General features: G+C 31.9%; 1 protein-coding gene across 1 annotated transcript; it reads left to right on the plus strand.

Moving 5' to 3' along the window:
* Window positions 1–587: 587 nt before the first annotated feature.
* LOC149383070 (SAUR-like auxin-responsive protein family) lies at window positions 588–1,505 on the plus strand. Its single transcript, XM_089628254.1, has one exon. The coding sequence runs from the start codon at window positions 782–784 to the stop codon at window positions 1,199–1,201; it is 420 nt and encodes a 139-aa protein (XP_089484380.1). The 5' UTR covers window positions 588–781; the 3' UTR covers window positions 1,202–1,505.
* The last annotated feature ends 14,943 nt before the right edge of the window (window positions 1,506–16,448 follow it).

Raw genomic sequence — 16,448 nt, forward strand, 5'->3', positions numbered from 1 at the left:
CTCTGGTAATTTTCCCATTAATTTAAGGGTGAGTCCTTCTCAATTGCGTCATAATATGTTCGAGCAAAAAATTAAAAGTATTGTCATAATATCACTTGCAATTAAATTATAATATTTCAAATTTAATTTTGTAATCTCTTAATAATTTATATGATTCCACACAACAAGGATATAATAAAATGGTCCTTCAATTTAGAGAACGTGGCATTAGAATCTTCTACTAATGCATTAATTAAATTCAAACGAAGAAGATCGTCGTCATAGACTCCTTGTCATAGACTCTTTCTTCTTCCACCGAATTTTCAAAAGAAAATCGAAATTGATTTTATTTTTCCCGTGAAAGAATAAACAAAAATAAAAAGAAAAAAAGAAGGAAAAAACATATGAGAAACGCCAAACGCCCTGTTTTACCTGCCCGTGATAAAAGTCCTAAATTATCGACGCAATACATGCAATTAAAAAATCAAAGTATTTTTGAAATTTCCCTTTTAAATTAAAATAAAATAAAACAAAGAAATAATGAATTAAATAATAAAAAAGAAAATGTACCTGCCAAGTACGCCTACCTGTACCTCCCAACCTTTTTTCTCTCCCATCATCACCTTTCCATGTCTTTCTTTACATATATACACACACCATTCCACTTCTCATTCTCATTCCTCAACCTCCTTTATATACTCTCTCTCAATCTCTCAGTTTCTCACACAATTCTCTCTCTCTCTCTCTCTCTCACCAGAAATCTCGTAATCGCGTTTCGGATTTACACTTGTTCTCAGTCGCGATGAAGCAGTTGATAAGGCGTCTCTCGCGCGTTGCGGACTCGTCGCAGTACTGCGTCCTCCGATCGGAGGTTGAATCCGGTCGGCCGGCGAGCAGGACGGAGTCGTTTCGAGCGAAGCTCCGGCGAAGAGCCTCGTCGGCGGCGACGGAGGTTCCGTCGGGACACGTGCCGGTCTACGTCGGAGAAGAGATGGAGAGGTTCGTCGTCAGCGCGGAGGTTCTCAACCATCCGCTCTTCGTTCAGCTCCTCGAGACCTTCTCCGCCGGAGAGTACGGCTACCAGCAGCAAGGAGTCCTTCGGATCCCCTGCCACGTCAGCGTCTTCGAGCGTGTTCTCGACGCGCTTCGTCTTTCTCACGCGCGGGACCTCCGAGATCTCCTCGCCGCCGATCGCTCGACGTACGGCGTCGTATCGGCATGATGACTCGCCTGATCTCTCTCTCGCTCTCTGTCCTCCGACGGAGATCTGTCCGAGCTCGGCGGTTATTAGGTTTCGAGTTTTGTGTATAGAAAGAGAAAAGAGGAACGAGGATTTTTAGGTTTTTTTTTTAATTAATTATTTTTCTTAGCTTTCTTTTCTTCTTCTTCTTAATTTAAATGTTCCGGTGATGGCTCTCTGTAAATGGAAAATACTTCTTTCTTTTCTCTCCTTTATTGTAGTGCTAGTTCGCTCTCTGTATCAGTTTCATAAACAGCAGTGTTTAAACGGAGTTTCCATTTTCTTATCCTATTTTAGCACTGTTTTTGTTTTTTCGACGATTATGTTTGATTCTTGAGAAAATAAAAATCTATGGAGATTTTGGATACAGAGAAATTAAGAACCGGAAATGGAGCGATATTTAGCAAAAAATATTTTACATTTTCTTCTCGACTACCGAACAATTTTTTTTTTTTTAATTTCACCTGACACTGTTCTCGGTCACCGGTCTCATATTTCTGTCTCTCCGACGAAGAGTGCGAAATTACGAAATTGGGTCTACGTAGCGGATCTGCCATCCATTGGCTTACGGGGAGGGGCATAATCGTAATTTATGCGTCTGTTTCCTTTGCTTTGGGATGTGATTATTCTCTCGGCGACTCGACTCGAGTGAGTCAAATGAAATGACTCATTATCGACACTAAAGTCTAAACTAAACACATCGGTGTCAAGCTTTCGTGATTAGTGGGATCGGACGAGGGTAGTTTCGTAACTTTAATCTGAGGAGTGTCATTACGTTTTGGTGGCTTGTACGGACTAACGTGATATAATAATATTGGAGGGATTTGCTAGTTTGACGTGGTGGTATAGGATGACGAAGATGAGGTCTGTCTGTCACCCTCCTCAATTTTTCAGTCATTTGTTTATCAATTAAAAAAGCTTCATTAAATAATACATCTTAAAATGACGGGTAAATTTTCCTTAAAGAATAGTAATAATACATATATGACGGGTAAACTAGAGGATTGAAAAGAAAAAAAATCCTTTTAAAATAACAATATTTTCTACTTATATAAAGTTTATAAACAAAAGTAAAATTGTATTCTAGAAATGAAATGAATTCTTTCCTATTCCGCCAATTCGAGAAAGAGGAACAATTTTACTGATCCACCAACTTAACTTATTTTTCTTCTGTACACTTGAATACAATAAACTAAAGATTGTCAAGAATTTCATATTCCATTAATAAAGTAGTAAAAAATGTGTATTAGAAATAAGTTACTACTTACTATTCATATGAAATCTGACTCGGTGAAAAATACAAACGAGGCAGTTAATAGGGCAACATCAAGAATGGGCGTTGAGAACCGTACACACACCAACATAACTATAAAATATAAAAATGTATAATATAGTTTGAACTTGAATAAAATTTGTGAATAAGTCTTTGAAATTAGAGCTAAAGGGCAAACAAACATGCACAAATCAAGGTGTGCTTTTAATTTGATGAACCCCACATCTAAAGCAAACGCCAAAATGATTAATTGCATAAACATCTAACACCTAATCCGGATTAGGTGTGGTGTAGGTTTGCTTATTCATATCATTGTGCTTACTACTAAAGAGACTTGGTAGTGATTTTGGTGTACGGACTTCTTCTTCTTCTTCATTTTTGTTTCAAGTAAAATAGTTTCAGCCCATCTTTTCATTGGTCCTCGTCAACGTTGATATCGCTAATTGTCGATGAAATGTTGATAGTTCGATTCTATAAAAAAAATGTTTCAATTGAAATTTTAAGAGAAATTTAAAAATGTCGAAAATTCGTCTTTGGACCTAAATTACACAATTTATATTATTTACCTTCTTTGGGTGTGAACTTATGAATTATAAAATTCCAACGATATACAACCCCTTTTTTTGGTATTTTAGTCACCGAAATTTCCAATAAAGATCTATGAGAAGTTACTCAAATTATTGCTTTAATAGTCGCGTTGTGGACTTGGTGTACTATTATGCGTAGTAACTATTTTTATAAGACTCATACTTTGTCTTTAGAACGAGGTGTCGGCAAATCCCAAATAAGTTAAAACCTCTGCGAGATCTCGGTGATTCCTTTATTACACCATTTTCAATTGAACTATTCGATTTAATTGCGTTGAAACTGTAGAATGAAATTTATTGTCTACTGTATCTTTGCTCAACACTAGCTTTTATATATTTTCTATGATAAAATAAAGAAAAAAAAATTAACTTTTAATCCCGTTGATATGCCCACTTATTGGGGTGTGCTTTATTTTTCTCTTTGTAAAGTATCTTATTGTGTTTAATTAAAGGGTTTTTAAACATTGCCTTCCCTCACATCAATTTGGTTTAACGAGTTATCATATGTGTGTCTTGTTATACTCTAGACATTTTTGTTGTGGAATAATAAACACGACGATTCACGCAAATTTTGTGTGGAATAATAAAGAAGTCTCCGGCCATCATTGGGTGTCTTGGAAAAAAGTTATGGAGACCTTATGCATTTGGTGGATTGAACATTAGTCTTACTAGTGATATAGCTCGAGCTATACTCACTAAAATGGCATGGAAATCACTTACTGTAGATAATCTCTGGACAAGATTCTTGAAGGATAAATATGTTTTGATAAACCATGTCGATGGTGTCTCCAATCTCAAAATCAGCGGCTCAATCTTTTGGAAAATAATTAAGTCTATAATCCATGATCTTCTTGAGCACTCGCAATGGAAAATTGGATTGGAAAAATCTCCTTTTGGGCTGATAACTGGTGCGGCATAATTTTAAACCAACTTTCTAATGTTGGTGATGATATATTGTTGATGTCCGTTAAGGAAGGCTTTGATAATCCCTATCTCATGAATCGTCTTAAGAATCAGCTCCCTTATGACATTCAACAACAAATCGCATGCACGACCGTGGGCGATAGAAACGATCAACTTCTATGGGCCCCTAGCAACACTGGTACGTTTACTACTTCTCAATATTATCCGTGGAAACTTTTTTAATGAAACCGAAAATGATTATTTCGAGTGGAATGTTAAACTTTGGAGGTCTAAAGTCCCATTACAAATTTACTTTTTTCATTTGGAAGCGTATAAGGTTATTCCTTCTGATGATCGTATCTCTAAACTTGGAATCTCATGTGTTTCTAAGTGTTAATGTTGCTCTGGTAATGTGATAGAGAGTTTCTCTCATGTGTTCTTCCTTGGATAAATTACTAAAAGAAACTTGGTGTATATTATGTGGCATTCTTATCCACCTTAAGAAGGAGCTGATTATTACACACTTATTCCACAATTGGTTTGCTGGTGATATTAAAAAAGACATGGTTAAGAGAAAGATCCAATATCTTTGTTATATTCTGTGAGAAATATGGAAAGGTAGATGCACGAGTGTAAAATGAACACTATGAGCATAGAAATAAAGAGTTAAAGATGCTATTTCTTTTCTTTGTGACTTATCAGCCCTACTTAGCAGCAATTCAGAATCGGTTAATGGAACTAATATAGAACTATGTAGTTATCTTGGAGACTTCAGGAACATGGCTATAAGCTCAATATCGACGGCTGTTTCATAAATGCGCATGGCTCTATTAGTGGTACTGTTAAGGATGTTAGTGGTAAGCTTATCAAATGTTTTGCTGGGAAGGTTGCTCCTGATTCGAGCTTCGCTACTGAGCTAGAGAGCATGATCTTTAGCATGCTCAACTTGAGAGATATATGGAACAGAATTAGAGTAATTGAAAGTGATTCGAAAATGCTTGTTGATTCTATGAAGGAAAGTACGAACCCTCCTTCGATTATAAGCATTATAAGCACCAAATGGAAATGTATTTCAGAAGCCATAAAAGGCATCCAAATCACACATGTGTATCGTGAGGATAATTTTGCGGCGGATGCGCTTAGCAAGTTTGGACACAGAATTCAGCAACGAGGTTTAGTAACGTATGAAGAGTTACCGACTTATATTCTTTCGATAATTGTAAAAAACTGCAATGCAATGTTAGATATCACAATTTTTTTTAGTAATCTACACCTCATGCAATCTTCATTTGCTATTATGTGATCTTATATATATATATATGTATATATATATATATATAATTGTTTTCTAATAAAGTTGTAACCAACGGTATTCCTCCGCCACAAACGAAGGTTATCAATAAAAAAATTCGTGGTTCCGCCAACGGTTTTAAAAAAAACACATTTTGTTGTTGAAACCCTTAATATTTTTTGTGTTTTGGGTGTCCACAGCAATAGAATAGTGTTATTGATCAGCTTGCTTATCATATCTTAGACTAGACAATTATATAGTTTGATCGATTAATATTATACCAACCAATACATTTAATCATATATTTATAGGTATCCCTAACATAAATAATAATAAAAAAAAATAAAAAAATCATAACTAGTTCAAAGTCCTTATCAAATTACTGATGCTAGGATGTGATTTATCAATAAATTAAAGATTCAGTATATAATTAATAAAGTGGGTGAAGAAATAACATAAAATTCATTTGATGGTAACAAATAAAATACAATCTCTTTTCTCTAATTATATAAAGGGATATAAAATCCCCAATTATATAAAACCTTGTTATTATGCTCCAATTAATCATGACAAATGAAGACTACAAGTTCTCATTGATTGATTTCTTTGATCATGTATAAACATCCAAGTGTTTTTCTCTTGCAAGTATCATCATACATTACTTTTAAAGAAACTAACAAACCGTCCTTGATTAAAAATCATTGATGAAATTATGTAGTTGCCAATATTAATACTACATAAGTCCAAATCTGTAGGGACGCAAATGTGAAGTGTGAGCTTAATTAAAGTATTTTGGGAGCTAGAGTGAGCAAATATATATATATATATATATTGATTCTCTTAAATTAGATAATGACATTTAAAAAAATAAATAAATAATGCCATCGTGAGTAGGCAAAGGCTAGAATTTTACATAAATATATATTAATATTTGTTTGTATATATAGATGTAGATTAGTATAATTGAAACAAATCATAGACAATAACTAGTGGGAGAATCGTCCTTTTCTTTGGTTCTATAACATTTTGCAATTTATATAAAGACCCCCACCAAATTTTATTTGGCTAAAATTGAATATGACTCACACAACAAAACTCCAAGAATGTATAATAATTAAGAATACATATATATATATATATATATATATATATATAAACAACACATATTTAATCAAATTATGGTCAACTAAACTCCCTTAAGGACCCACATATAACCATTCATCAAAGCTTGAAAAGCACTAAACGGAAGGGAAGTTAATTAATTACGTAAACTGCCGATTAATTCTAAGCCTCAATTAGATAAGATAAGGCCAATTTGAGAACCGAAAAATGTCCGAAATCAAATCATTATATAAAGATAGATATGCAAGATCATATCAAAACAGTGCACTATCACTAGTTATTTTATAAGATAAAGCGTCACAAGAACAAGAGACGTTTTTTTTTTTCCTTCTCCATAGATATATTATTACTTTCAAATAAACGTTACATTTTGTATTATTACCTCATTACCTGTGATAATATTCAATAATTTATGGGTTGGATTTATCCCAAATTTCTTCAGCCTTGAATATTGTGAGGAACTTATTTTCAACCTATAATGAAAAGTCAGATTTGTGAGGGGAAAATAAATATCTGCCGTTATATATGACCAATTCTCTCTGACTCTACTTTGACAAACATAGATATATGCTCTGAATTGCATTGACTCTGATCTTGGCAATTTTTGGAATATTCGATGACTCACTCCTTTTTATCAGTTCATTATATAATATTTTATTGGCTTATCTCCTTCGACCCTAATATTCTGTACAAAATACTGCTTGGTAATGCAATCCTTGTACATATAGTATTAATGGAATATTTTGTAGGTTCAGATATATTTGTAAGATAGATTAAGATACATAAATTAATATAATACGTATATATATATATATATGGTTCTTCTGACACTGAACATAGTTAGTTTATATGAGTCTGCGTAGAACTAGATTAATTATTTTAAAAGCAAGTCGAAATGACTTATAATAACCGAAATATAGTACATAGATTATTCTTCTTCCATCTTCATGTGATATTCTCTCGCAGATATTCAACTCGTTTATACTTTAACAAGTCTGTTACCAATGCCTTGGAAAGTTCCGATTTTTAATTTTAATTATATAATAAAAATTGCAAGGGTTGACAGAGACTATTTAGTCTTCTACTCTTCTCTCATTTTCATTTTTGGTACACACTAAAGAGTGCTATATTAGAAATTTAGAACTATAATATGAATTTAATGTATTAGTAAACAAGAATAATATCGCCAATGCCGATCTTACCAATTGATTGGCTTTAATTTTATATGAACCTGTATAAAGACTAATGCAGTTTATTTTTTTAATAAATTCTTGATGAAATTGATAAGTAAATTTTGTTTTTTAATTAAGAAATGGCACCTGTATGAATAATATAGGTGTAATAATTTATAACTATTTATATTCTTTTCAGAACTAAAATGAAAATAAATTATGTTATATAATCCAAATAAATTAGATGAAATGCAAGAGTGGTGGTAGGAGAATATAAATACAAAGCTGTGTACAGCTTTGTATCAAAAGCCAGGCTAGCAATAAAATTACAATGTTACTTATATATATATATATATATATATATATATATATCAAAAGCCAGGCTAGCAATAAAATATACAATGTTACATATATATAATATGTATATATAAATATATGGATTAATAAATTAATTAATTAATAGTACACAAGCTAGCTACAATGTATAATATTGGGAAAATGACAAATATATACTCCGTATTTAAGTGAAATGTTGAGTTTAACGCTTGGTTTTAAAAAATGTCAAATTTGTACCCTCTGTTTAATTAAAAATTTAATACGACGAAAATTTACCCTAATATAAATAATTATGTCACAAATCTTCTTTTTATTGATTTTTTTTATTAATATTGACTGATATTTATATTTGAACCCCAGTTTACCGTTATTCATTTGCTAGAAGTCAAGTATAAGCTAGTGATTGCACTCCTGAAAGGTCTACACGTGAAATTATTTTCGTGGATGTGATCTAGACGCGAGGCAACATTAAATATAAATAAAAGTAAAATGAGATTTACATATAAAAATAGGAATCAACATTGATGAAAAGTCAATAAAAAGTAGCTTTTGGCACAATTATTTATTTTAGGGTATACTTTTGCTATTTTAATTAAACAGAAATAAACATTCGATATTTTTAAAACCAAATGTTAAACTCGAAATTTTACTTAAATATAAAGAATATACAAAAGCTAAATGTGGGTGGGGGTGGCCAGGTCACCCCCAAATTTTCAAAACTAACAATTTTGCATAGATTTAAAGTAACAATAAATATTTATTAGACATAGCCTATAGGACTAATACAATCTTCTTAGAAAAAAGACTAATACAATCAGGATGAAAACTTGGATTACATTCCAACCGTAATGGATAAATGTGGTAATGGGTTAATACTTGAAGCATTTAATAATTACACGTATATATAGGCAATATACATTATGACTATATTGTTATTTATTATATTTGTTTGAAAAGTTCGGGTAATTGAATTAACAATATTACTTCTAATTAGTATACGATCATTGATTAATGTAAATATTTGTTTAGTGATGTTTGGCAGCTAGTTTAAAAGTTGAGTTTGGTCATTAGTTGAGTATTTATTTAATAACTTATTAATTAGCTTGCAAGGCATTCCAAATATTTTACATGTATAATTTTTTTAACAATGCATATATAGTTAATACAATACTTCGTACAAGATATAAGGTGAATTCTTGTCGAATTATTTGCTTCGTGAACATTAAAACATTTTCTTAAAAAAAAAAAACCTTAGCACAGTTTGAATAAAAGAAAATATTCGTGATATGGAAATCAACGTTATCTATTTGTGATATATTAATTTTGAGATATTTTTAATTTTTTTATAAAATTTTATTAATTTAATATTTTATACTATTTAGCACGACGTGTCTTTCACGATTGCTGATTTGTAAATAGTTATTTTGTTTGAAAAATTGGTGAATCAATTATAGTGTAATTCTCGTACATAATATATCAGATCGACTTATTGTTACTTGTGAGAGGAAATCTTCAATGATTAAGTACGACATTTATATAAAGGGTTCACAAAATTTACGCGTGACAGGTTGATGGATATATATTCATGGATAGGAATCATTAGCGGCGAGACTCATTTATATATATGTATGTACGTATGTACGTATGCACGATAGTTTATATATTTATTTTTGAAAAATATGTATATATAGAATAGTGCAACGCGTGAAAACAGAGAAGCGCGAAAATGCATGCATGGCAATTGGCACTCCCTTGATTATCGCAAAGGCACATGGCATTCTACTTTCTCTCTTTTTTTTTTCTTTTCTTTTTAATTTCAGTTTTTTATTTTCATTTTCAAGTGTTTGCACTTCATATACTACTTGGAATCACGTTCTTGTGAGTCGTTTTACAACTATAAAGTCTATAAAGTTAGGAATGTATTTGCGGATTTGTTCACAAAAGACAATGGGGAATTAGTTTGTTCGGTACGTAATGGAGAGGCTAAGAACTAATATTATAATAAAAGAAAAATCAAGACTAAAAATTGGTTATTTATATATGATAGGGCAAATTAGGACTAATTTGGTAAAAGTACCGAATTTGATCATCTAGCTTTTTCCGTATAAGTTAGCTTTTAGATACGAGTCACATGTGCCTAGCTATGAAGCTCATAATATATGTAGCTGGAAATATATACTAATTAAGTTTAACATTTTATATTGAGAATTTTTCTTTTCATTTTTAAATATTTTTTGGATCTTTCTTGTTGTTTGTATATCCATGACTATATATAATAATATTGTACAGCCCAAAGTAGCTGTTTGTTTTTCATCAAGCAGCAAATTACACCCTTGATTTGTTAATCATATATGTGAAATAATAACCGATAATAATAATAATAGTAATATGACCTGAAGTGGTTTCTCATGTTTTGACACATGCCAATGATGAAGATTTGTATATATGGCTGCTTTCTAATTCAAAGTTGATGAGAAATAAATCTATTAACTAAGCTTATTATATATATATATATATATATATATATATATATATATATATATATATATATATATATATATACATAATGAGTTCACATGTAAGATCTCGTGTAACAAATAATACATTTCACTTTTAAATGTATGGTTCTAGTCCGATTTATTTATAATATGTACATGTTCCGAAGTTGAAATTTCAGATTGGAAGAAAATAATAAACTAAAATGAAGATCATATATAAAATAGTATTACCATAAGACAACAGTACACTAATAATTAGTTTTCGCCTCAATTATTGGCAAGATCAGAGGCTTCAAACTTGTAGCAGGATTTGCATTAATAATTCATTGATCATTAATGATTTAGTTTGATTAAATTACTATAGTCTATATCGTAAGGTCATTATCCATCAAGAAGATTGGTGCGCTGTGTGTTTATAATGTACATGTACAATGTATTATGTAACTCACTTCCAAATTTTGGTACCACAATCTTAGGAATGAACTTCAATTATGGTAAGTTGAACTATTGTAAACTGAAACAGTTGTTTAATTAGTGACCTTGATTTGATTTCTTTTGAGAATGCTCTTATTGATGTGAATTATTATAGTTAAAATAATAATTCTTCAGACAAATATACAATTTCATGACTTACAAGTTATTTTTTTTTCAATTTTTTTCTTATCAAATGCAAAACTTTGATCAGTCCAACCGTTTTAGGTTGATCACACTTACGTTAGGTCTCGTCTCTAATCTGTTAATTGTCCACTGACTTTTTTTTTTCATGAAAATTGGTTTTGGCTCGACCTTTTTTTTTTTTTTTTTTTTGTACTAGCTAGGCCGCGTAAAAAGTGGTCGATCAGATTAAGGAAATTAAACTCAATTATTACTAGTAGACTGCCAATTAATACATCCGAATTAATTAATTTGGTAAGATAGTGAAGTTTAACAAAAATTAAACAATATATACTTGAAACTTAAAATTAATAGTTCAATCTTCTTCATGAGATTAGATAACGTTGTTTTAGTAGAAATTCAATTGTTTATTAAAGTCAAACACATTAAGTAAAGGAAATGAACCTTATCTTGGTTTAGTACTTTGTATATTGAATTGTTTGGTTGAATCACACTGTAGCTGTGCTGGAACTAACTTGATTTTTTTTTAGTTGCAATAATTCTCAAATATTTTATGGATAAGCTGTAACAGTATATCATTGAAATCGAATGCGCTGATCATTGGAAGCTAAGAAGTCAAATGTATTTGACTAAAATATATCACAATTCTTTGAATTGATAATACAAAGTATCATTGAATACAATTGCGCAAATCATGGTTCGACAAAATTAAACTTGATCATTTATATAACTCTAGGGAAGAAAGGATTGCATATAATTAAATTATAGCCCATGAATTTCTTTGAAGCCACAAGATATTTTAGGCTTAAAAAAAGTTGACGAAATAAAAATGAACCAATTAATTAAGTGATTTGAAGTCCACCAGCCTTATCAACGGTCAAGTTTTATATATTTATCATACTTATTAAATTACATTCATTACAACAAATATCGAACGCCTATATTTTTGTACTTGGGAATAGCCTCTACAAATCGAGATAGGTTACAGCCGCAATAAGTCACGGTTGTTTCTAATTTAAATTTTCATTTAGGCACCCCCAAGTTTTACGCTTAATAATTAGGGATTTTACAATAGCCGCGACAAAACACTGTACAGCCGCGACAGTAGCCATGACTTATCACGGCTTAATCTAAGTTAATTTCATTATAAAATTGTGTCTTTCCTTTCTCATTTGATTGATATCCTCATAGTAGGAATATATACTTAAATAAAAAAAAGTGGCATTTGCGGCTGAAGTCACAACTTCAGCCATTTCTTGCATTTGTGTCACTTATTTGCTAAAATTGCATCTATATCACTTATTTGCATTTTTGTCACCTATAGAAAGTCTAAATTACCCTCACCTACAAAAGAGCCTGGTTCCGGCGGAGATTCGATGAGATTCAGCGCGATTCGAACGTAAAATTCGCTCAACTCACGAGGATGGTGGAACGGGTTCTGCAGACCGCGCAGACCAGCCCACTAGAGAAGGAGGCTGGCGGCCGAGTCGCGCTGGAGCGTCCAGGGGTGCGAGCGAAGGCGGCGGCAGTCGGAGATGGAGTGGATTTGCAGAACCGTGCGACCTCGTCGAGCGTGAACCCGGAATCCGGCGCGATTCTTAGATCTAGATCTAAGAATCGCGAGGAGGAGGCGGCGACGAAGCCGTGCTCGGCCGTGAAGGCGTCCCTGAGGGACGTCGGAGTGGCGGCGGCGGCGGCGAGCGTGATGCTGGCCCGGAACGCGATGACGATGGACATCCTGCTCGGAAGTAGCGACGGCGGTCTCGTGTTCGAAAGGAGTCTTCTTTTTTTTTTTTTGAAATATTTGACTGCGAGTCTACTTTTTGTAATTTTTTCTGTGAGTCTTTTTTTTTTCGAAATATTTGACTGCGAGTCTACTTTTTGTAATTTCTTCTGTGAGTCTACTTTTTTTCGAAATATTTGACTGCGAGTCTACTTTGAAATCTGCGTAAGGGTATTTTGGTCCTATTTTTTTATCAAAGTGACACCTATGCAACACATTTTTTCGTCGTGACTCATTTGCAATTTGGAGCCGAATTTGTGACTTTGATGCAAATCTCTCATAAAAAAATGACTTATTAGTCATGAAATTGAAATTAAATTTTTTATCCAATAATGTCAAAATTTTAAAAAATATGACTCGTTTAACCAAAATAAATTTAATAACTATAAGAATATATTGTTCTTCCAAAAAAAAAATGAGAAGTTTGGAGAAAAATCCTATTTCTATCACTTATGATCCTATTTTTTAAACTTTCACAATATATTTTCTTGATTTAAGCCGGGATTTTTTTTTCATTAGATTTTCAAAATTTAAATAGCCCCATACCATATCGATTCAGAGAATTTCAAGAAATTAATTAAATTTTACTATATATGAAAGTTGTAATATACAATATAAAGATGCGATCTATTGTAGTATCCCATACCGATTTTTTTGAGATCTAACGTAAATTTGAGGTCCAGTTAGACATGTATTTCTAGAAGTCAAAGGGTCAAGTATATCTATGGAGTATGGACTTGAGCAAAAAGTGAATGCATACTTATCTGTTTATCTGTTCGAGTGTAAAGACAAAACCATAAAATTTGGCATTAAGGTTTGATTTTTAGTGCTTTTTGTAGCCCGGGCCAAAATTCTTTTCATACGTAAACTTGGCCAACGAGATTTAGTTTTGTGATATCCAAGGCCAATATATATATATATATATATATATATATATATATATATATATATATATATATATATATATATATATATTCACACACACAGACACCAATATATATATATATATAGGACAAAACAAGGTGTAATTAGAAATAATTGCTACCACATACACTAAAATAAACACGTGTGAGACTTAAGTTTCGTGATCATTTTAATATCAATAATGCAAGGCGAAAAATGCACATTAATAGTAAAATTAAGATGTAATTAGAAATAATTGTTACCAATAAGGGTATAGTAGTAATAATGGAAAAGCTTAACTTAATTTGTTTTTTAATCGAAAATAGCTTAACTTAATTGGTAATAAGAGCAACTTGGTTGCACATGGTACTTAGGGTTTTATCACTTGTACCCACGTTAATATAATAACATATAATTATATATATATATATATATATATATATATATATATATATATATATATATATATATGGTTAGAATAATGGTTTGATTATATTGCAATGTTTGCTGTTTTAGGGCGAGCTTCGAAAAAGCAAAGGTATGTATGCTCTTCTAATAATGAGTAAGAATCTTCATTAAATGCAATATGATTTAAAAAAAAAAAATGAGAATCCGAGTGGAAAAAGGGCTTAAGCCTTGAAGTGATAACATGCTTCAATTCTTGGAAAAAATTATTTAAAAAAAAATAAAAAAATCACATGTGAATGTAGATACGACTATACGCGTCACATGCATGCCTGACATTAGTCATATGGTATATCTAAGCTATTTGGGAGGTTAATTTCCACGGATTAATTAATACAATCATTTTATAATGAATTATCGATTAGAACAAGTATATGGTATTAGCCTAGATTAAGTTATTATTTAAATTATAACATCATTATCTTTTTTGTATCATTAAAAAATATTCAGTCAATATAAGTATAGTATATTTTATTATATATATGATCATACATAGTCTTATTCGCTATATCTTATTTAGGATATAATTTTCTCTTGCACTTCTCTTTTTTATTCTAAAAAATCGAGATTTGCACTCAGATTGATGTTATTTACCTCTTCGGAATAATTTTCCCAGGCAGGATTATTGATGCCGATGTCAACAGGCACCGTGGCTTCTGTTCCGAATTCCAAAGCAAAAGGGGTCTCCCCTGTCAAGGAGTTCCTTGATGTTCAATATGCCCACAATACGCCCGGAACTTCATCAACCCATGCACCTTTATCGTCGCCTAGCCTTGACTTCTGACCATGCTTGATTGATTTGTTAACCGCTTCAACCAAGCCATTCGCTTGGGGTCTGATTGTGTGGAGAATGCCTTGTTGATTACGTACCTTTCACAGAACCATTTGAATTGTTTACAGTCAAACTCTGTTCCTCGGGATATTGGCAAATCTTTGGCTGGCTTTGTATTTTCAAACAAATATTTTTGGCATTTGCCTTTAGAGTGGACTAGACCTTGTCTCGGGATTTTTTGAGCGAGAGCCATGCCACTGTTGTGATTTCCACAGATTCCTCTGTGTACCCATCTAATGATATAGTAGGCATCTTCTTCGTTTACGCACTTCATGAGCGGTATGGAGAATCTCCGTTTGTATAGTGAATCATCTTGCAGAGTGTACCGAGCAGCTCTGAATTTCAAGTTCTTTGCCTCGATTTTGTCTATAGGAAGGACTTCATATTTAAGGAATTGAACTAAATACTTTCAACTGCATATTCTCGATCTTATTTAATTTTGTTATCATTGTTCTGGCAGAGACACAAACCAAACTCCTTGTTTAAAGCGTTTTCTATCAACGATTTTATTCGACACGACAAAATTTAGTTATAATTTTATCGAGATTCGTTTTTGCTTTACATATGAGGACTTGTTAGAGTATAACTAAGTATTCTAGTTACTTAATAATAAAATTGTAAACGTTGTCTATACTATGAACTAGAATACTTAGTATACTCTAACAAGTCCTCATATGTAAAGCAAAAACGAATCTCGATAAAATTATAACTAAATTTGGTCGTGTCGAACAAAATCGTTGATAGAAAACGCTTTAAACAAGGAGTTTGGTTTGTGTCTTTGCCTAAACAAAGAGAACAAAATTAAAAAAGATTGCGAATATGCAATTGAATATTCAAACTTGATCAGCTGACCTCGACGGTTCATTGTAAGGCTCAAAACAAGCGAGCGAGCACGAGCATACAAGGGGTTGTGATCTAAAGCAAGTTGGTCGTGAGATATCGTCTCATGATTAGGACACGTCATGTTGAGGTTATATAATCATCACTAGATTCAAGTGTTGACTTGTATAATAATACTTTGTTAGTCAACTCTATTAATATTTATCGTTAGTGTCATAAGTCGTGTCATGTTCATTGTTCATCGTGTTCATCCCGTGGCGACTTTTGACCACTCTAAATACCTGTATCACATAGTCAATTTTATTTTAGGTCACTTTCGCTCATTGATTAAAGGCTCATATAGCTCTAAATTCCAAACACCAACTTACAAATTTGATGGAACTGACTTATTTGAATATTACACTTTGGAAGTACGAGTTGGAATTTTTCTATTTGATAATTTTTATTCAAACACGTCTCACTTTTGTTTAGAATAAAATACAAGACTTCCCTCTAATGATTGATATGTAGTCAATTTTGAGCTCTCATGCAATTTCAAACTGATATTGTATACAATAATTAATTATACTCAGTATTATTTAAGAAAATATCAAAGTCTATAGGATATCA

Source organism: Urtica dioica, chromosome 10 (assembly GCF_054948205.1).
Source record: "Urtica dioica subsp. dioica isolate 48M chromosome 10, U.dioica_male_clone48M_v1_H2, whole genome shotgun sequence".
Taxonomy (NCBI): Eukaryota; Viridiplantae; Streptophyta; class Magnoliopsida; order Rosales; family Urticaceae; genus Urtica; species Urtica dioica.